The following is a 15639-nucleotide window of genomic DNA, read 5'->3' as shown; positions in this document are numbered from 1 at the left end:
CATTGGCGTAGAGAACATGGGGCAGTCAATTGTACGCAAGTGTACCAAACGCTGCAACACAAGGCGCGCTAGAGACATTATATTAAACTAAAATTCATATTAATCTCCGGCGAGTCTTGCTTTTTAAGATAGCTTTAGAGCATCTCCGGCGGCGTGGTCACCGGCCGTCAACATCATCATCAATAGCAACATGCATCATCATACACTTATATACAATTTATTTAACTCCGTTGACAATTAACGTGTGAGTGTGTGTATATAATTATAATCAAGAAGTTATAGCAGCTTAGAAAGAAAGGCAGTGCTTAAATATTGAGAAGCGTAATCACGAAAATAAACCGAAATGGGTTCGTCGTCGAACGGAGGAGTGCCACCTGGGTTTCAGTTTCATCCGACAGACGAAGAGCTTCTCCATTACTACCTAAAGAAGAAAATCTCTTATCATAAGTTTGAGATGGAAGTTATCAGAGAGGTTGACTTAAACAAGCTCGAGCCTTGGGATTTACAAGGTACTATTTACTTATTTAACCCATTTTGAACAACATATCACAATATAATGCTTATTATAAATCTCACATCCATATTGATTTCACTAATTGTTGATTTTTGAGATAAAAAAACTCATAAATCTTGATAGTTGTTCCATTTCTTGATTATCGGATATAACTGAACACTATTTTGGATATTTCTAACTTTGTAGTTTTTTTAAAAAACGCAGAGAGATGTAAGATAGGGTCAACACCGCAGAACGAATGGTATTTCTTCAGCCACAAGGATAGGAAATACCCAACGGGTTCAAGGACCAACCGTGCAACTCATGCAGGGTTCTGGAAGGCAACAGGACGAGACAAGTGTATAAGGAACTCTTACAAGAAAATAGGAATGAGAAAGACCCTTGTGTTCTACAAAGGAAGAGCTCCTCATGGCCAAAAGACTGACTGGATCATGCATGAGTATCGGCTTGAAGATACTGATGATCCTCAAGGCAATCCTAGTGTATGTTTTTCATTTGAACAATCTTTAGACTATAATCTAGACAATATAATCAAGAAACTATACCATATATAATTATCACTAGAACCTTCTTACGCGATTTACGGTGTTAGTTTATAATCTCTGGTTTTAAACTATTTTCATTACGTATATAGATTGATTTCTACAAAATTCTCTGTGCAACATTTTGATTAAAAAAATTTGCAATCTTAAAATAGTTTGAGAATTATGATGCATTATATTCATCTAACTGGTTAGGAAGTTGGTCTTTTGTATTTAATCCATTTGCTACATATATTATTTGATGTTGTAGGAAGACGGATGGGTGGTTTGTAGGGTATTCATGAAGAAGAATTTGTTCAAGGTAGTGACTGGAGGAGGCTCAAGCATTAACTCAACGGACCAATGCAATCATGATGCGTCCAACAACAACAACTCGCTCCAAGCTCGTAGCTTCATGCACCGAGACAGTCCTTACCAGCTAGTACGTAACCACGGAGCCACGACATTCGAACTCAACAAGCCTGACCTGACACTTCATCAATACCCACCAATCTTCCACAAGCCACCTTCCCTTGGGTTTGACTACTCTGCAGGGCTTCCAAGGGATTGCGAAAGTGCGGCTAGTGAAGGGTTACAATACCAGCAAGCGTGTGAGCCAGGTTTAGAGGTTGGGACGTGCGAGACATTGGCTAGTCATAACCATCAACAAGGTTTAGGTGAATGGTCAATGATGGACAGGCTTGTGACTTGTCATATGGGAAATGAAGATTCCTCTAGAGGGATTAGGTTTGAGGATGGTAACAACAATTCTTCGTCTGTTGTCCAGCCAGTTCCTGAGACGAATCAGCTTTCGTTGCGCAGTGAGATGGATTTCTGGGGTTATTCTAAATAGATGTTATATGTCTTATGAAAGTGTTTGTGTATGTGTTTAGTTCTTCATTACATGCTTTATTTATTTCATTTTTATGTTTGGGAGCAAATTGCTTCACAAAACTCAAATATATATTTAATGTTGGAATGAATAAAAATACAACATTGATTAGTTTATTGTAGTTATCATGCATTGTTATTTTCTTAGAAGCATATGATAAAACCATTGTAGTATATCAAGAAGATGAAGATGGAAGTTTGTTTTCACAGTGTCAATAGAAATTGTCATCAAACAAAGTCTACAAAGCTCTTTAATAAACTAGAAATGGCTTAAAGTGTAGGAGCTCTCTCAGCGGTTCCAGCTATGACGGTAAGCAAATTGTTTCCAAAAGGATCACTGAGATGCTTTGAAAGGTTCTCAACAGGACCTTCTCCAGTAACATAAGCTTGGATGAAGAAACCGAGCATCGCAAACATGGCTAATCTCCCGTTCTTGATCTCTTTAACCTTGAGGAGAGCTCCTTGTTCGGGGTCCTTAGCAAGTCCTAAAGGATCAAATGGACCTCCGGGGTGTAGCTTGTCCTCAAAATCCTGCCAAAGTTATTGCATTTCAAGTTTAGTTGTTTTCCACATGATGAATTTAAAATGAGTATAATAGCTTAAATGTTAGAGTAATGTACCAATCCGTTGGTGATTCTGTAGTACTCGGCTCCACCGAGGAGAACAACCTCAGCAACTACGGCGAGAACAAGGTTGATTGGGATGTTCTTGCCAAAGTAGTTCAATGTGTTTCCATCAAGAAGCAGAGCACCAGTCTGTATCCATCACATAACCAACTTCTTGAATTACTGTTATAGAATCTAAGTAAACTGAAGTTAAATATGAGAAGTAGCAAAAAAAAAACAAAAACCTTGAACCAGACGGCTTCAGGACCACAGTTAGCTCCGTATTTGTTTAAAGCTTCAGGGATGATGAAACCAGCTGCTCCCAACATAGCCCATCTCGCATGGATCAGCTCAAAGGCTTGGTATCTGTCAACCACATTCATAACAGAACCAGTCTTAATGACATTGTTCAAACTTTAAAGATAGAGATGGAAATAAAGAAGCAGGTTTAGAGCAGCGAATCTGCTTACTTAGCAAAGTTCTCAGGCTTCTTTCCAAGTCCAAATGGGTCATAGCCATAGCTGCAATTCATATCAATAAAACCTTAAGTACCAAAGCCAAAGTAAGAGACATGAAAAAGTGTCTTACTCTCCAGCAACTTCACCGTTTAAGTACTCTGGGATCTCTGATCTGTCCAAAAGACCATCCGGCAGGAAAACTCTCCTGTCAGGACCTGTGCACCCACATTCACAAGAAGATTAATGCATTGATGGACTAAGAAAGATGAAAAAGAAAATGATTTTGAAAGGGAAGCAGTAAGGCACATACCATACCACTTGGCGAGTTCATCGTTAGCAACAGAGACGGTTTTGGCCTTGGCAGGAGCTGGCTTTTTCTTGGAGAACAGAGCAACTGTCTTAAACGTAGCCGGGCTCGATGCCGATGGAGCAGACGATCTTGACACTGCCTTGAAGTTAAGTGGCTTACCAAGCATTTCCGAAACACCCATAGACGCCATCTTTGTACCCCAAAGTTTCAAGCTTTAACTCTGTTTCAAAACAATGAAATGCTAAGTGAAAGGAAGGAAGAGACGAAATTGGTACTATAAGGTGGAGAGTAGGATTCGTTCAGGTATTTGATTGGTTCAAATTCAAAATGTGAAATATGATTCTGTTCTCTGATTGGTTGTTGTTCCTGACGTGGCTCGTAGATTGGTCTTTGTTGGATAATCTGTTTATCCTCATATCTTCTTTCTTCTTTTTGTGTGGTTAAGCTTTATCTATAGTGCAAAACTGTTCACAAAGAATCTCACACACATGAAATCTGAACTTTAATGTCACCCACATATTTTTCACACTGTTAGCAGTGTTTTCAGAAAATTCCTAAGAGCATGATTAACGGGAAACCCGTTTACACGGTCCTTAAAAAAAAAATTTGAATTTTTTTGTTTGTCTTAAAAAAAAAAGTGAGCCAATCGCAGGTCGCACGTATCGGTGGAGCCCGTAAACAGTGCAAAAACTGCTCCAAAATCGATCCTTATTTCACGACTTTAAAAACTGTTTTTTTTTTTAAAGTGTGGCTAATACATTAATTTTCTGCAGAAACCAGTTTAGAAAACCGCAATATTCATGGCCTAAATGCCCAAACGCAACCGTTAGAAAACCTCAAGTTACGTTTTTAACCGAAACCCACAAAACAAATGAACAGCCATAAACCGAACCAAACAATTATAAATGCCTAATCTTCTTATATCTAAAATAAACGAAGCCGAGTGGATATTCAATTTCTATATCCACAAATAATATTTATTTTAATTTTGAAAAAAATATATTAATATTCAAGTAATGAATCTGATAATTATGTTCAAAAATATTTAGAATTACAAGAATAATTAAAAGACTATACTGGACATGATCATTTTATAATTACTTATTAATACCTGCATTACTAACTAAAAGACTATAATGATAATTTATTGTTTATGTTTTCATTTCAAATTTCTTACCTATTATAAATATTTTAAGTTTTTTTGTACACTATATTTACTATTAATAAAAGAATCTATAAATCACTCAATATTCTTTTGTCAATTATATATAATGAAAATTTTTACTTTATTAATATTTAGTTATCTTTTTTTCTATTTTTAATTTTTAACTTTTTTATTAAAAGATATTTTTCAGACAACAACACAATATATATAGTAATTATATTTTTAAGTTAAAATATATTTTTTAGGTTTTGGATAATTTTTATTACAAACTTCAATTACTTATCTAATTAAATAAATTTTAAATTTATTTTTTGGTTAATTTGAATATTTTATTCATTAAGGATATGAACGATATTAACAATTCTAACTTTTAAAGGAGAGTTGAATGCAAATAATCACATTGCAAATAATAGTATAGAAACTATAGATGTGAATCTAATATTTTACCTAAACTATCCAAACACAAAAGCCGAACAATAACAAGCTGAACCCAAATTATTAATCGGGTATTAATTGATTTTTAACGTTATTAACTGAATTATACCAAAAAAGAATTTCATAATATTCAAATGGTTTATTGACTTTATACCCCTTTTTTTTAACACAAACTTCCATTAAATTCAAATTCAAAGACTACATATCCATGAAGGAATTAAATATCCTCTTGAAAATAATTTATAAACTACAATAGGCAATAGAAACAAGCATGATAAATCTTCATTTGAAGTTGACAGAAGATTCAACACCAGGTTTGAATGTGTCAATAAATCTTCCACAACAAAGTCGGACAGCTGAGATATAGTCAAATTACCTATGAATACAAAATGATCAATATAACATATTAGAAGGATTTTCCTCTATAAATTATTAAATAACCAATATGGTAGATGATGTCTTCTCATATCATGCGGTAAGTTATGCGTCTGATTTATATTTTTGTTCTTAAAATTATGGACTTAAATTATATCTTTAATTTTTTCATTTAATTTTGTATCTTTAAATTATCTATTTAAACTATATTTATTATATTTTATATTACTATTTATGAATACAGTTATTATGTCAAATTTGGCAAAACTCAAAATAACTATTCTTGACATTCCTGTTTGTGGCTCAACTTAAGTCCCCAAACACATAAATTGTTGATCTTGGCATCAGCGTTTGTTTCTTCCTTTTTTGGATATTTTAGGTATAAAGTCAATACTCTGGTTTGTACGGTCTGTTACCTTATCGAGCGGTTTGTACAGGGCCTGAAGGTGCAATCGAGATTACTCTGTTTTTTTCGTTGGTGAAGACTGTCTCTCAGAGTCACTTGTGACTATATCTCAGCTGTCCGACTTTGTTGTGAAAGATTTATTGACGCATTTAAACCGGGTGTTGAATCTGCTGTCAACTACATGATCATAATAAAATTTAAATGTTTTGATCATTTAAATTAAATTTCATCTCGCTAGTGGAAAATCGTTCGCTGATGACTAGTTTTGACTTAGAGGAGAGAATATAGAAAGAGTACTTACAATTATTATAATATTATTATATTAGTTGTTTTTGTAATGAGAGGAAACATGAATGAGGAAAAAAATGAAAGTTTTATAAATTAAATTTATGTCTTATAAAGAAATAACAGATGGGGTGTCTATTTATACTCCATCCGTTTCAGAATGATTCATGTTTAGAAGAAAAAAAAAAGTGTTTCTAAAAGATCTATATTTTACCTTTTCAATATATGTGATAATGATAAATTGTAGATTTCAAAAACATTAATTGTATTTACCGAACTTTGATTGGTTAAAAATCATAGGAAATAACTTAATACGGAAAACAATACATTTATTGTCAAAATTTTATGTGTTTTTTTAATAAGTGTGAAAACTCTAGAAAGGAAGAGAATACTAAATAGGAGCATATGTAATAATGAATCTTGTCCGGTGAAGTGGATAATCATTCTTTGATATTATTATCTCCTAACAAGAATTACCACACAAGATTATAAAGTAAACTAGGATAAGACCCGCGCCTTGCGTGGAATTAAGTTATTATTTTTATTATATTTTGGAGAATGAAACAATAGTTTGGCTTCATTTGGATTAGGGGTGTTCAATCCAGATATCGGGTTGGTTTTGATTCGGTTCGGTTTTTTCGGTATTTTGGTTAGTAAAATATAACTACTATTCTAAATCCATATTTACTTTGACTTTAGTCTTTCACATACTTTTGAAAGATTTCAACTGGACAACTAAATTGATCAGCCAATCTTGTTGCTTTAAATCATTAGTATATATATATATATATATATATATATAAATATATATATATTATTTAGTTTGAATATTTATTAAATAAAAATTCATATGCGTTATATTTTATGATCATTTGTAACTTATTATAACAAAAAAAATAATCTATTGATCACAAAATTTCCAGAGTGAGAATCTTCAAATTTCTAATAATATATAGACGTTTTGAAAAATTCAAAATATAACATATAAGTATATTTTTATTATATATTTAATGTGATTTTTTAATATCCTTTAATAATATAAAATTAAAAAAAAGAACTAAGATACCAAAATTGTTATCAAATATTTATTATTCATAATAATTAATTTTCATATATACGTTAATCATATTAGGTAATTTCGTAGCTTCTAATTAAGGAAAGTGCAAAAACAATATTTGGAAGATTATTTATCAATTCGAATATTCGATAGTTAATTTAATAAAAAATATAATGTAAGTTAAGATGGACCAACCTATTTTTTTTAAGAATAGTATATTTTATATAGTCATTTATTAAATGAGAATTTATAATCATACACTTCTATGATCATTCATATCGTTTTATAACTGAATATTTAAATCATCGATAACAAAATTTTCAATGTGAAATCTTTAATAAGTTTATAATTTATAAATGTTTTTGAAAATTCATTGAAAGTTTTAATATTAAAATATTTATGTAATATTATGGTATATAGTTTAATCTATATATATATATATATATGTTTTATTATTAAATGATATTTTTTACTCATATGGTTTTAAAATCATGTGTATCTTCTTATAATATTAAATAAAAGTTCATATTAATACAATTTTATGATCATTTGTAACTTATTATGACAAAAAAAATAAACTATTGATCACAAAATTTTAAGAGTGGTGATCTTCAAATTTCTAATAATTTATAGACGTTTTGAAAAATTCAAAATATAACATATAAAAAAATATAAATGTTTTTATTATATATTTAATGTGATTTTTAATATCTTTTAATAATATAAATTTTTTAAAAAGAACTAAGATACAAAAATTGTTATCAAATATTTATTATTCATAATAATTAATTTTTATATATATGTTAATCATATTAGGTAATTTCGTAGCTTTTATTTAAGGAAAGTGCAAAACATTTTTTGGTACGTTATTTATCAATTCGATAGTTAGTTTAATAAAAAGTGTAATATAAGTTAAGATGGACCAACCTATTTTTCTAAAAATAGTATATTTTATATAGTTATTTATTAAATAAGAATTTATAATCATACGGTTCTATGATCATTCAGATCATTTTATAACAAAATATTTAAATCATCGATAACAAAATTTTCAATCTGAAATCTTTAATAAGTTTATAATTTATAAATGTTCTTGAAAATTCATTGAAATTTTTAATATTAAAATATTTATGTAATCCTATGGTATATAGTGTTTAATCTATATATATATATATATATTTATTTTATTATTAAATGATATTTTTTACTCATATGGTTTTAAAATCATGTGTATCTTCTTATAATAAAAATGTTAAACCATTGATCATTAATTTTTAACATAATAATTTTAATAGTTTTAGTCATTTATTGTCGTTTTTAAAAATTCAAAATATAACATATACGAAAAAATCTAAATTTTACTTTTATAGCTAATTTGATTGTTTAATTTATTTTAATAATATAAAATTAAACAAAAAATGATGGAGGAGATATAAATTGTTATCAAATCTTTATTATTAAAATCATTAATTGTCATATATATATTAGTCATTTATGGTAATTCCGTAGGTTTGATTTAAGGAAAAAAAATAACATATCATATCATTATATCATATAGTTTGACCAACTTATGTATCTAACAACATATAAAAATCGAATGTGGACCTACTTATTTTTCAATTGAATGTAATTGACTACCTAATTGAGTGCCACCTATGCATTGGAGCCTATTTTAATTAATACAAAATTGAGATTACATCTTTTCAAATGTTCCTCAATTAATATATAGGGGATTACCCATAAAAGACATACAAGATTAACTGTATTTTATACTTGTATATATCGTGTGTCAGGAAGACTAGGGATACAGTATCCAAGCTCGACCAGTTTTGGCTGTGAACTGCTTAAGCCTACCATAAAACATTACTATTATTAGTATGAATTTTCCACTGGAACTCCATCTTCCTGCAAACCCATAACCTGCGTCTTCACAGCCACCGTCACTGACGTTCAAGCGCCGTTCACAACTGTACCCGGTCGTGAACCCCACATTTCCATATGCACTGCGATGACAATATTTGTTTTAGTTTCACTAATAAGTATAGTTTTCATGAAATGAACTAACCTTGAAGTTTAGTATATGAGTGTGTCTTTCATAAGGACGGAATATCAACAAAAATATGATGGTGTTACTCTTTTTATCAGTCTCACAGATCTGTCGGTTGACCATGACTATGCCTAAGCTACTTCATAGACTCATTATCATTTAGAACTTGAAAGGTGCATTTATAGTCAATTGTATTGCTCTTAACTATTGTGGGCCTTTTTGTAACAAAAAATGTGGGCTATTCTTTTTTTTGATCAAACAAACGCTTTATAAATCATTAGTCCCCATTGCTGGAGAAATTGTTTACATCAAGCAATAACAAAGCCAAACCGGCTAAAACATCTGATGCTACCATAGCAAAGCAAAGCAATGAGATATAACACCATAAGATAGGAGCAAACATAACACATAAACAACACATAATGTCGCTGAGCAGTCCTCGAAACTCAACGCCAATCGTGCTAAAAAGTGAAATGAAGCTTTGGGAATTAGAGAGCAAAAGTACTGGTCTAACGCCCGGGATTGAAACCGCAACATAAGCAGCTTTAACAATCAGAAGTTCGGCATCACAAGCAGAAGCGACAAAGCACCAAATGGATGAGCCTTTGAACAAAACAAACATGGAAGCATACATAATCTTGGGCACACTACTCCCGGCAACAGAACCACTCAAACCGAATGGAACATATGGGAGGCAATCATACTTCACAAAGGATAAACAATCCAGAAACACTGAAAAGATAGAAACCACAAGTGTTTCCTTACGAATCTACCACAAGCGATGAGGAAGAAACTTTAAACTATCATTTAATGGTGTGAAACCAGAAACTAGACTGCATACTGCAGAGAATCGCACAGAGGCGAGCGCGCCGTAACAAGGCACGAGAGAACACTCAAAGGACATCATCGAAGCAAGCAAGATAGAGACAGAAAGTTTCAAATCTATAACCTGCAGGGATGTATCCAGTAGAAGGATTAATGGTTCCAGTGATGGCGGTGAACGAAATCCGATGGTGGGAGACATGGTGAAAATGAGAGAAGGGTGAGCTTCAGGATAAGGGGTGATGGAGACAGATCTGCCTACTGCAGTAAGGGGTCGTATGAACACGACAATAAGAATCACCAAACCAAAATCTTTTAGAAGAAAAGTCTCTTTGAAGATCTGGCTGCTCAAATCTATCTCTCTAAAAGTTTGAATTTTTAGATCTAGATCTGAAATGGTGAGAGTAAGGACAAGGACGCAAACAGAAGTGGAAGGGATTGTAAATGTTGAAGTTAGGTCTGGAGGGTCTGGCGGTTCCGGTGAGGAAACGCCGGTGACGGCGGCGGTCATCAGAAGAACAACGAAGGTAAGCTGTTCTCTCTCTCCTCTCTCTCTCTCTAATCTCCTCTCGTATAAATGTGGGCTATTCTTGCTAGCTTTTTAATTAAAAGATAAAATTCATCCAAATACATCGTTCTTAACATCCATGCATCTAAATAGAAATACGAAGAGAACCCTAATGTAAATATAGAGATATGAAAATATACCTGACAACTTCAAGAGTGATGTTAAGAACGTTGAAGTTGAGTGGATCTCGTCGTAGTTTTTGCCTTTCGGTGATAGAAATGAGAAAGATGCATATCACCAAAAAGGAAAGTTGTGACACAAGGAGCCCACTCTTCTTTCCTCCCTTTTTATATCCGGAATCATTTTCTTCCTCTTTTTTATTCTTCTTTTTCATGGTGAACGGCATAAATAAAGTGTATGGGGGAAGGTACCTTATCAACGCAAGAATTTTGTTTTAGAACATAAGATAACTTTTTTTTGGTTAAAACAGATGCTTTGTGATTATGATGGAATGCTGTGACATTCTCCACTACCTTGAAGCGACATCTTTTATTGGACATATATTCTGATTCATTCCAACAAATGTTGTCTACCACAATCTCTAGTAAGTTCCTTTTAGTAATGATATTCCAGTTACGTCTAGTTATAAAGAACTTCAACTTAACTCTTACATAATGAACATTTTTCAGTACACTCATTGGCGAACCTACGTACGTTGTCCAAGAAGGTGGCAAGTGCCACCATAAATTCTTTAAAATTTATTAAATATGCCTAAATTATAGTTACTTTTTTAGTAAATAGTATTTTTCTAGCTATAATTTTAAGTTCATATAGGATTTGCCCCCACCAAACTATAATCCTATTACACTAATAAAGAGTTTCTTGTTTATTTACGTTGGAGGCGTTTCCTCTTAAATACAAGTTAAACCTAATACCAATATAATGGTATTTGCCTAATTACCTTTATGTATTCGATAATTACAATATAAGCTCATAACTATCTCAATGTATTCCAGTTACGTCTAGTTATAAAGAACTTCAACTTAATCTTACATAATGAACATTTTTCAGGACACTAATAATGTTTTAATGTTTTGACTGACGAGAATTGACCTAGTGGATAAAACTCTTAAATCATCTAGTAAGAGTTTAAAGGATCGCTTATTTGATTTTCGTTAGAAGGAATCTGCTGTCATAATAAAAGTTAATTTAACATGGTTTGGATGTTAGCCTATGGAGATGTACGGACTTTCTGGCGTAGAACTTTCTAATCGTTTATAAAAAAAATGTTTTGACTGATTTTTTTTGGTTTAATTTGACTGAAACTTTTTTCTATGTTTTCCAGCGTAAAACATTTTTGTAGAAAACTTGACAAACTTAGCTATAGGTATGTAAAGTGTAAACTATTTAAAATGTATATATTAATATATTTTGGTTATTTACAAACTTTATAGGTTTGATGTTCTTGTACCGAAAAGTCAGCAAACTTTATAGGCCGTCAATGATTCATCTAAATATTTTGTCCATGCAAATACATCGATATATTAATATATATAAGGAGAGAATTGAAGTTACTCACATCATAAGGATGAATAGTATCAAAATAGCCGGGGAAAGTGTGGATAGGTCGACAATTGTTTCTCCAGTATGTCTCGAGTTTACCACTTGAAACAGCGATCCAACCAACTTCTCATACCAATTCATTCCTGCAAGAGACTCCGAGCTCCAAGAAAAGGTGCAGAAGAGAAAAAGTTGTATCAAAATAAACCCTAACACCGTCAACCCTAGGAAAACACAAAGACGAACGGAGAGTAGATGAGAGTATCCCATCTTCTTGCGATTCTTGAGAATATAACCAAACTCCTCACGTTTTGTGGTCTTACTTAATCCCCATATTAGCAACCGCAAGAAGCAAGGGAACAAAGTGTTCCCCATCAATACTAGAGGGATTAAGAGCCAGAGGAGACCCGAGTTCTTGCGAAAGATGATCATGTTCTCATTCGTGGGAACAAATCCGCAAGTTGCGAAAGTCGATACAGTTGTGAAGATAGAGAAGGTGAGAGCTGATATTTCTTTGGAACGAAGAACATCTCTTGCCGTTTTAACAAAGCTTACGTACACAAGAAGCAACATAGAGCCAGCTATGTTTGTTACAAGATGGTAGCCAATAACCACCAAGTACAAACACTTAGACGCCTTTTCATTGGTCTGGCTAGGAATCTCGTGACGATCAGTAATATTTTCTTGGTCAAGACGGAGATCCTCGATGGTATGATCTGCCTTGAAAGAGCCGATAAGGTGTTTAATCTTGCTATGAGGGAAGACGAATTTAGTGAAATGGGACAGGTAGATATTGAGAAAGGAGGTGAAGATCGGGCCACCGATAAACATGAGTATAGTGATGATGATAAGTTGGGTGTTGGAGAAGACTTCCATGTCGACGGTGGACATGGAAGAGACGGTGATGGCAGAGACAGAAGTGAAGAAGATGTCCAAGTCATGAGGACGTGAAGTGGTTCTTGGATTAGAGACCTTGACTGCCAAGAACCCTAAGAAAGAAAATGACAAGAAGTAAACGAAATTGAGGAAGCAGGAGCGAGATTTATAAAGTTTCGAACGGATTTTACAAAATTTTCTTCCTGCAACTCTATCCATTTTATCTCTTGAGTCGGTGTTTTCATTATAATTGGGCACATTGTGTGTTAATATATTACAGGGACATTAGTCTTGTCAGCCACATATAATACATATGATGACTGTTACTAACACGACAGCATTGTCTAGCCCAACCCATTGTTCCAATCCTGAGAATTCTCTTTTAGGCTTCTTATGGTATTGATACCCAACTATTGAGATGACAAGTCTAGTTGAATTACGTGATTAGATTCTCTTTCTTAATTACAAATGAAAGAAAACCGGCATATTTAGAAAAATCGCATATAGCAACGATTTTGACTGTGATTATGACTAATATTTCGGGACTTTTATCAGAAAATACCAACAAAAAGTCACGAAAATAAATCATGGTTATACGACTTACAAAAAAAATGTGACAGATAGTGGTCATACAAGCACAATTTAGTCACGTTTTTTCGTGGCAAAAAATCACGATTTTATCATAAAAAGTATGCGACTGTTTAGAGTTAGACAATAAATTTCCGTGTCCCATTCGTGGTTAGATCTAAATAAAATTTGTGTAAAACTTTTCAAGCCCTCATCAATCACCTTTACGAAAATTAACAACAAGAAGTTAGACTATTCAGAGTTAGACAATTCAAAAGTAAGACAATTCAGAGGTAATGAATTGGAAGTAATAAATGAGACAGAGCTTACTGTTATAAAAGGAACTAGAATTTATTTGTATCGCAGAAATATAAATAAGGGCAAAAGTTTATATCCGTAGAACTTTCAATACTGATAGAAAGATTATTATCAGAGAGAATGGAAGAGTGAAGGATGTGTAATCGTGTTTTTCACAAATGATCGAAAACTCCGTATTTATAGAAGAAAAATTACTGTGCAAATAGTGACAGTGGGACCCACATCTTTAATTATTTCAACATTTTCGGCGTTGGAATGTCTGACTTTCATAACACTCCCCCTTGGGGACCGGTGTCACTCTCCGCTCCCGCTTAACGTCTTTGTTGCCTCGTTAAAAACCTTTCTAGGAAAACCCAATGGGAAAAACCATAGTAAGGTAAAAAGAGTACAACTACGTAAGCTCCCCCTCGAATAAGCAGTCATAAATCCTTCTCATGACGCATTCCAATGTTATGGATGTGTTTTCTGAATACCGAGGTAGGGAGTGATTTTGTGAAGAGGTCGGCTGCATTGTCGCATGATCGAACATATCTTACTTCAATCTCTTTATTCTTCTCGAGCTCTTGAGTGTATGAGAAGAACTTCGGAGGTATATGTTTGGTTCTATCGCTTTTGATATATCCTTCCTTCGTTTGAGCAACACATGCCGCGTTATCTTCATATAGAATAGTTGGCTCCGTATTTTCGTCAATCCCACTGCTTGAACAGATGTGTCGGCTTATTGATCTTAGCCATACACATTCTCTACTTGCTTCATGGAGTGCAATGATCTCAGCGTGATTTGAAGAAGTAGCAACAAGTGTCTGCTTCTGAGAACGCCAAGATATGGCGGTGCCTCCAATTGTAAAAACATATCCTGTCTGGGATCGAGCTTTGTGTGGATCTGACAAATAACCTGCATCTGCAAAACCAATCATTTGACCTTTTGAACTTTTAGGATAAAACAAGCCTAAATCAGTTGTTCCTTGAAGGTAACGAAAGACATGTTTAATTCCATTCCAATGTCTTCGCGTAGGAGACGAACTGAATCTCGCTAAAAGATTAATGGCAAAAGATATGTCAGGTCGAGTACAATTTGCAAGATACATAAGAGCTCCAATTGCACTTAAGTATGGAGTTTCAGGACCAAGTATTTCTTCATTTTCCTCAGATGGTCGAAACGGATCATTTTCAACATTAAGTGATCTAACGACCATCGGGGTGCTAAGAGGAGTTGCTTTATCCATGTTAAAGCGTTTCAATACTCGTTTGGTATATGTAGACTGGTGTACAAATATACCCTTTCGAGAATGCTCAATTTGTAATCCTAGACAATATTTTGTCTGCCCGAGATCTTTCATCTCAAATTCTCCTTTCAGATAGTTTGATGCCTTTTGGATTTCGTTTTGAGTTCCAATAATATTAAGATCATCAACGTACACCGCGATTATCACAAATCCGGATGTTGTTTTCTTTATGAAAACACAAGGGCATATAGGATCATTCGTGTATCCTTCTTTTGTTAAGTGTTCGCTGAGACGATTATACCACATTCGTCCAGATTGTTTTAACCCATATAATGATCTTTGCAATTTTATTGCACATAACTCTTTAGGTTTGGAACTTAACATTTCTGGCATTTTAAATCCATCTGGGATTCTCATATAGATATCAGTATCTAATGATCCATATAAATATGCCGTAACGACATCCATGAGACGCATTTCTAAATTTTCATTGGCCGCTAGGCTCATCAGGAATCTAAATGTGATTGCGTCCATAACAGGAGAATAAGTTTCCTCATAATCAATTCCTGGCCTTTGAGAGAAACCTTGGGCTACGAGACGAGCTTTGTATCTTGTAATCTCGTTTTTCTCATTTCTTTTTCGGACAAACACCCATTTGTACCCAACAGGTTTTACATCTTTGGGTGTGAGCAC

The 15639-nt window shown here is 33.2% G+C and overlaps 3 protein-coding genes across 4 annotated transcripts; 1 reads left to right on the top strand and 2 right to left on the bottom strand.

Moving 5' to 3' along the window:
• The first annotated feature begins 200 nt into the window (after positions 1-200).
• Positions 201-2053, top strand: LOC106423541 (protein BEARSKIN2-like). Its single transcript, XM_013864311.3, has 3 exons — positions 201-509; positions 719-996; positions 1307-2053. The coding sequence occupies exons 1-3, from the start codon at positions 344-346 to the stop codon at positions 1886-1888; spliced, it is 1026 nt and encodes a 341-aa protein (XP_013719765.1). The 5' UTR covers positions 201-343; the 3' UTR covers positions 1889-2053.
• A 28-nt stretch (positions 2054-2081) lies between these two features.
• On the bottom strand, positions 2082-3679 carry LOC106423542 (chlorophyll a-b binding protein CP26, chloroplastic-like). The gene is made up of 6 exons (XM_013864312.2): positions 3300-3679; positions 3120-3204; positions 3002-3052; positions 2777-2897; positions 2547-2681; positions 2082-2457 (listed from the first exon to the last, which is right to left on the bottom strand). The coding sequence occupies exons 1-6, from the start codon at positions 3487-3489 to the stop codon at positions 2197-2199; spliced, it is 843 nt and encodes a 280-aa protein (XP_013719766.2). The 5' UTR covers positions 3490-3679; the 3' UTR covers positions 2082-2196.
• Positions 3680-8678: 4999 nt separating this feature from the next.
• On the bottom strand, positions 8679-13181 carry LOC106423456 (sodium transporter HKT1-like). 2 transcript variants are annotated; one of them, XM_013864235.3, is made up of 3 exons: positions 11979-13181; positions 10600-10830; positions 8679-9025 (listed from the first exon to the last, which is right to left on the bottom strand). In XM_013864235.3, exons 1-3 carry the CDS (start codon positions 13052-13054, stop codon positions 8821-8823), a joined length of 1512 nt encoding a protein of 503 aa, XP_013719689.2. In that variant the 5' UTR covers positions 13055-13181; the 3' UTR covers positions 8679-8820. The 2 variants fall into 2 exon arrangements, with proteins under 2 accessions (XP_013719689.2, XP_048606899.1); XM_048750942.1 differs by lacking the exon at positions 8679-9025 and adding an exon at positions 9046-10488 and having other exon boundaries at positions 11979-13136.
• Positions 13182-15639: the final 2458 nt, after the last annotated feature.

The sequence above is a fragment of the Brassica napus genome, chromosome C3 (assembly GCF_020379485.1).
Source record: "Brassica napus cultivar Da-Ae chromosome C3, Da-Ae, whole genome shotgun sequence".
NCBI lineage: Eukaryota > Viridiplantae > Streptophyta > Magnoliopsida > Brassicales > Brassicaceae > Brassica > Brassica napus.
The sequence above is the reverse complement of the archived record's forward strand: the minus strand, read 5'-3'. Positions and strand labels throughout refer to the sequence as shown.

What these genes read in the sequence shown, in the direction of transcription:
- LOC106423456 (XM_013864235.3), bottom strand. Translation starts at nt 13,054, where the DNA reads ATGGATAGAGTTGCAGGAAGAAAATTTTGTAAAATCCGTTCGAAACTT. An exon ending in ATACTATTCATCCTTATGAT is followed by an intron (nt 10,831 to 11,978) that starts GTGAGTAACTTC and finishes TGCGTTGATAAG; the next exon opens with GTACCTTCCCCCATACACTT. An exon ending in ATCACTCTTGAAGTTGTCAG is followed by an intron (nt 9,026 to 10,599) that starts GTATATTTTCAT and finishes TTGTCATCGCAG; the next exon opens with TGCATATGGAAATGTGGGGT.
- LOC106423541 (XM_013864311.3), top strand. Translation starts at nt 344, where the DNA reads ATGGGTTCGTCGTCGAACGGAGGAGTGCCACCTGGGTTTCAGTTTCAT. An exon ending in CGAGCCTTGGGATTTACAAG is followed by an intron (nt 510 to 718) that starts GTACTATTTACT and finishes TAAAAAACGCAG; the next exon opens with AGAGATGTAAGATAGGGTCA. An exon ending in ATCCTCAAGGCAATCCTAGT is followed by an intron (nt 997 to 1,306) that starts GTATGTTTTTCA and finishes TTGATGTTGTAG; the next exon opens with GAAGACGGATGGGTGGTTTG.
- LOC106423542 (XM_013864312.2), bottom strand. Translation starts at nt 3,489, where the DNA reads ATGGCGTCTATGGGTGTTTCGGAAATGCTTGGTAAGCCACTTAACTTC. An exon ending in TGAACTCGCCAAGTGGTATG is followed by an intron (nt 3,205 to 3,299) that starts GTATGTGCCTTA and finishes GTGGGTGCACAG; the next exon opens with GTCCTGACAGGAGAGTTTTC. An exon ending in AACGGTGAAGTTGCTGGAGA is followed by an intron (nt 3,053 to 3,119) that starts GTAAGACACTTT and finishes TATGAATTGCAG; the next exon opens with CTATGGCTATGACCCATTTG.